The 3,262-nt window shown below is 34.2% G+C and overlaps 1 protein-coding gene across 15 annotated transcripts in view; it reads right to left on the minus strand.

Annotated features, from left to right (window-relative positions):
- The window catches only part of nuggc.1 (nuclear GTPase, germinal center associated, tandem duplicate 1), a 91,078-nt gene that overhangs the window by 2,675 nt on the left and 85,141 nt on the right, over positions 1-3,262 (minus strand). For 11 of the 15 annotated variants that reach the window (XR_003463310.1, XM_027285166.1, XM_027285171.1 and 8 more), the window contains one exon: positions 787-938. Coding sequence is in view for 14 of the 15 variants with exons in the window: in XM_027285166.1 (XP_027140967.1) it covers positions 787-938 (152 nt within the window). In the remaining variant the exon portion in view is untranslated. Of the gene's footprint in view, positions 1-786; positions 939-1,017; positions 1,192-1,576; positions 1,699-1,819; positions 1,908-2,560; positions 2,655-3,262 lie in introns of all 15 variants that reach the window. The other 4 variants (XM_027285165.1, XM_027285170.1, XM_027285162.1 and 1 more) reach the window with 1 other exon arrangement.

A 3,262-nucleotide genomic window follows, 5' to 3' on the forward strand; every position in this document is an offset into this window, starting at 1 on the left:
AACCGGCCCTGCTTGTTTTAGTTTACGGGCAGATCTGCCACATCCAATATGGCGGACACGTTAACGTATCGCAGCAACGGACCAACCTGCTCAATGAGGCGTCTGTGTGTCTATGATCTATCCTAACTAAAGGAGAGTCTGTGCATATATGTCTATGATCTATCCTAACTAAAGGAGAGTCTGTGCATATATGTCTATGATCTATCCTAACTAAAGGAGAGTCTGTGGTGTAAAAATGGATAAGGAAGGACTTTTAGGGGGAACATTTCATTTCAAAAAGTTGCCCGACGGCTCGTTGGACAAAAACAAGGCAATTTGCACAGTTTGCAAAGCCGAATTTAAATTCCACAGAAGTAACACGACTTTAACATATCACCTCAAAGCAAAACACCCAGTCTACACTACAGGAGTGTGGCACTCCTCAGTACATTTCCTCATTCTGGCTTTTTTCTGTTTGCACTGTGCATATGTGCACCTTAAGCCAATAACATGAATGAATTTCATATACTTTATCTGAGTTTATTCTACATTAATTTGATCATTTTACACAAATAAATATTCATTATAAGCTTCAGTCTCAGAAAAATGCATTTAATTTATTGATACATTTATTGATAGATTAATCGTGATTAATCGTGATTAATTACAGAAATTTTTGTGATTAATTAGTTAATTTTTTTTAATCGATTGACAGCCCTAATTATATTACATAACATAACTGTATAATGTAAAGTTTTTCAAATGGCCTAACAAAGAAGTTTATGTCCTCATAAAGTTATTTCTTACGGGAAGGTACTCTTGAATTCCTCATCAATGCTGTCAGTCAGACATGAAGCTAATGTCACATTCAGGTTTATTTGTTTCCTTTTTGACTTGTGGGTGCCATTGTTCTCAACCACACACTTCAGTGTCCTGTGAAAACCTCCCTTCTTCCCTCTCTGCAACAAAGAAGACAGTTGTTATTAATTTGAATTACAAATTCAGTTGTTTTGATGTAAATTTAATTCAAATACATACCGGATATAAGACCGACTTCAAGGCTTTCTCACATGAACTTTTGGATTTTTCAACCCCATCACAAAGGCATTTTTCAAAAGCTTCCTCAGCCTCTTCCATGGGTTTTGTGACTTTTACAAGTTCCTGCCTCATTTTTACTTCAAGGATTTTGCACACATGTGTTTTTTGGACACCCTAAAATCAAACACAAGACATTCAGTATTTAAAGAAATGAAAGTAGATTTAGCTACCTGGTTGGATTTCTTCCAAGACTGTACTCTTCCTCTATTTATGAAATTCTGTTGGTCTGGAATACAAACACCCTTTGATTACCGTGGTTAGGCAATCAGCCTTGATAACTGCAATGTCTATAGTGGTGATGACATGACAGGTAAAGCAGTTTAAGTGTTTCATTGGCATTAAATATGAGTTATTCCACATAAATTTAATAAGTCTGTAACCTGACTATAACACGTTCTCACTGAATCTGAGTGTAGTTCACTTCAACTCACATACAGGCAAAGAATTGTTTTATTTTCTATCAATTGTAATGACAATTAAAGAAGTTACTTGATCTTACCACTTCTCTACAGCGGGCCCCTTGAATCAGGGAGAGAATCCCATAAGCTCTAGACACATAGTTTAATGTCTCTGAGTGATGGTCATTGAGATTTTGCAGAAATTCCTGAAGTTTGGGTATTTCTGTAAAAAAGTTTTCACCTTACAGTACTTAGTTAATTAATTAAATGTCATATACAATTATTCATTCTTGTTTGAATTAAGGTGGTGGATTTAATTAAAACAAATAAGAGACTTCACCTACCAGTTTCATCTGGGTTTAGATGTTTCTTGTTTAGAAACTCAGTGGAGCTCACTGTGAACACTTTCAAACAGTCATCACTGAAATGTTTCTGAAGAAAAATTGAATGATGTTAAAGGTCAGGAATAATCAAATAATGAAAAACGGACTGGTTATTTTGTTTTTTGTTTTTATTATAACACCAAAAACGAAAAAATGCCTGGTTTTTCATATTTCAATTTTAGGCTCAGATCAAAATACGAAATGGAAAAACAGGCACCAAGACGACCAAGGTACTTTTTAACTGGTTATTTTGTTTTTTTGTTATTATTATATTACAAAAACGAAAAAATGCCTGGTTTTTCATATTTCAATTTTAGGCTCAAAACGGGCACCAGGACAGAATTTGATTTTAATATTTAATTGGTCGGGTTTACGTAACCGGAAATGGCTCTGTGCACCAAAGTATAATTTGCTCTCAGCATCAAAAACTGAAAAAAACAAAATCAAATAACGACCCAAATTTCGTTTTTGCAAATTCCTTTTTGTTTCTCATTTAATAATATGACGGCGGACAGACCTGAAGCGGAAGTGACGTGTAACAACCTCAAAATAAAAGTAGCATGCAAACTTATTATCATGCATAATAAAGTAAAAAAACAAAAACAAACTTATTATCATACACTATTATAGGCTACCGTTCTCTTTCTACACCCAGGCTTGCAGATGTTGACAGATTTTCTTGTCTTGTCTCTATCAATTTACCTTAACATTGGTTAGTTTGTTGAATTCTTTCCTCACTTCTTCCTTGGCTTGCACATTTCTTTCACATATGGCAGCCTGAGTACCACCTGCTGAACTATTAAGAAAATATTTGTATTTCATACAGTATTTGGAGAACTGTAAACTGTAATTCCAACATTTCAATACACAATCAGAAAAACACTGTTAATTACATTAATTGTAATTAATCAACTAGACATATAGCAAATTAACCAGTGTTTCCATTTCCCTAAAATGGCATACATTACATTACATAGTATTTTCAGGGAACATATGAATTTACAGGTAGATATCAGTTCCTATTACAGAAATCTCCAGAGCCTGAAAACTTAATTGTGTTACATTAATTCAAAACAAATGGAAACTTATTCCCTTACTTAATAACAGTATGCTTCATGTTCTGCAGATGTAATAAACACAAGCAAATATACAGTTAGCAGTATAGTAGAATATACTTTTGTCATTTATCATTATGTGCCTAAGAATAATAAAAAGAGGGTTGGTATGATGACAAGGGATGCCAGCAGTTGTTTTGATTTTGTTTAAGGAGGCTCCACAGTGTCAGACTTTGAACTAACAACAACCAAGCATTTTACCACTGCAACCTGTGACATGACAATATTATGTATACTCTTGCATGTGTTTACTGCCGTTAAGCTCTTGACTATCACACATGACAGTGTC

This window comes from Larimichthys crocea, chromosome XII (assembly GCF_000972845.2).
Source record: "Larimichthys crocea isolate SSNF chromosome XII, L_crocea_2.0, whole genome shotgun sequence".
In the NCBI taxonomy this organism is placed as follows: domain Eukaryota; kingdom Metazoa; phylum Chordata; class Actinopteri; family Sciaenidae; genus Larimichthys; species Larimichthys crocea.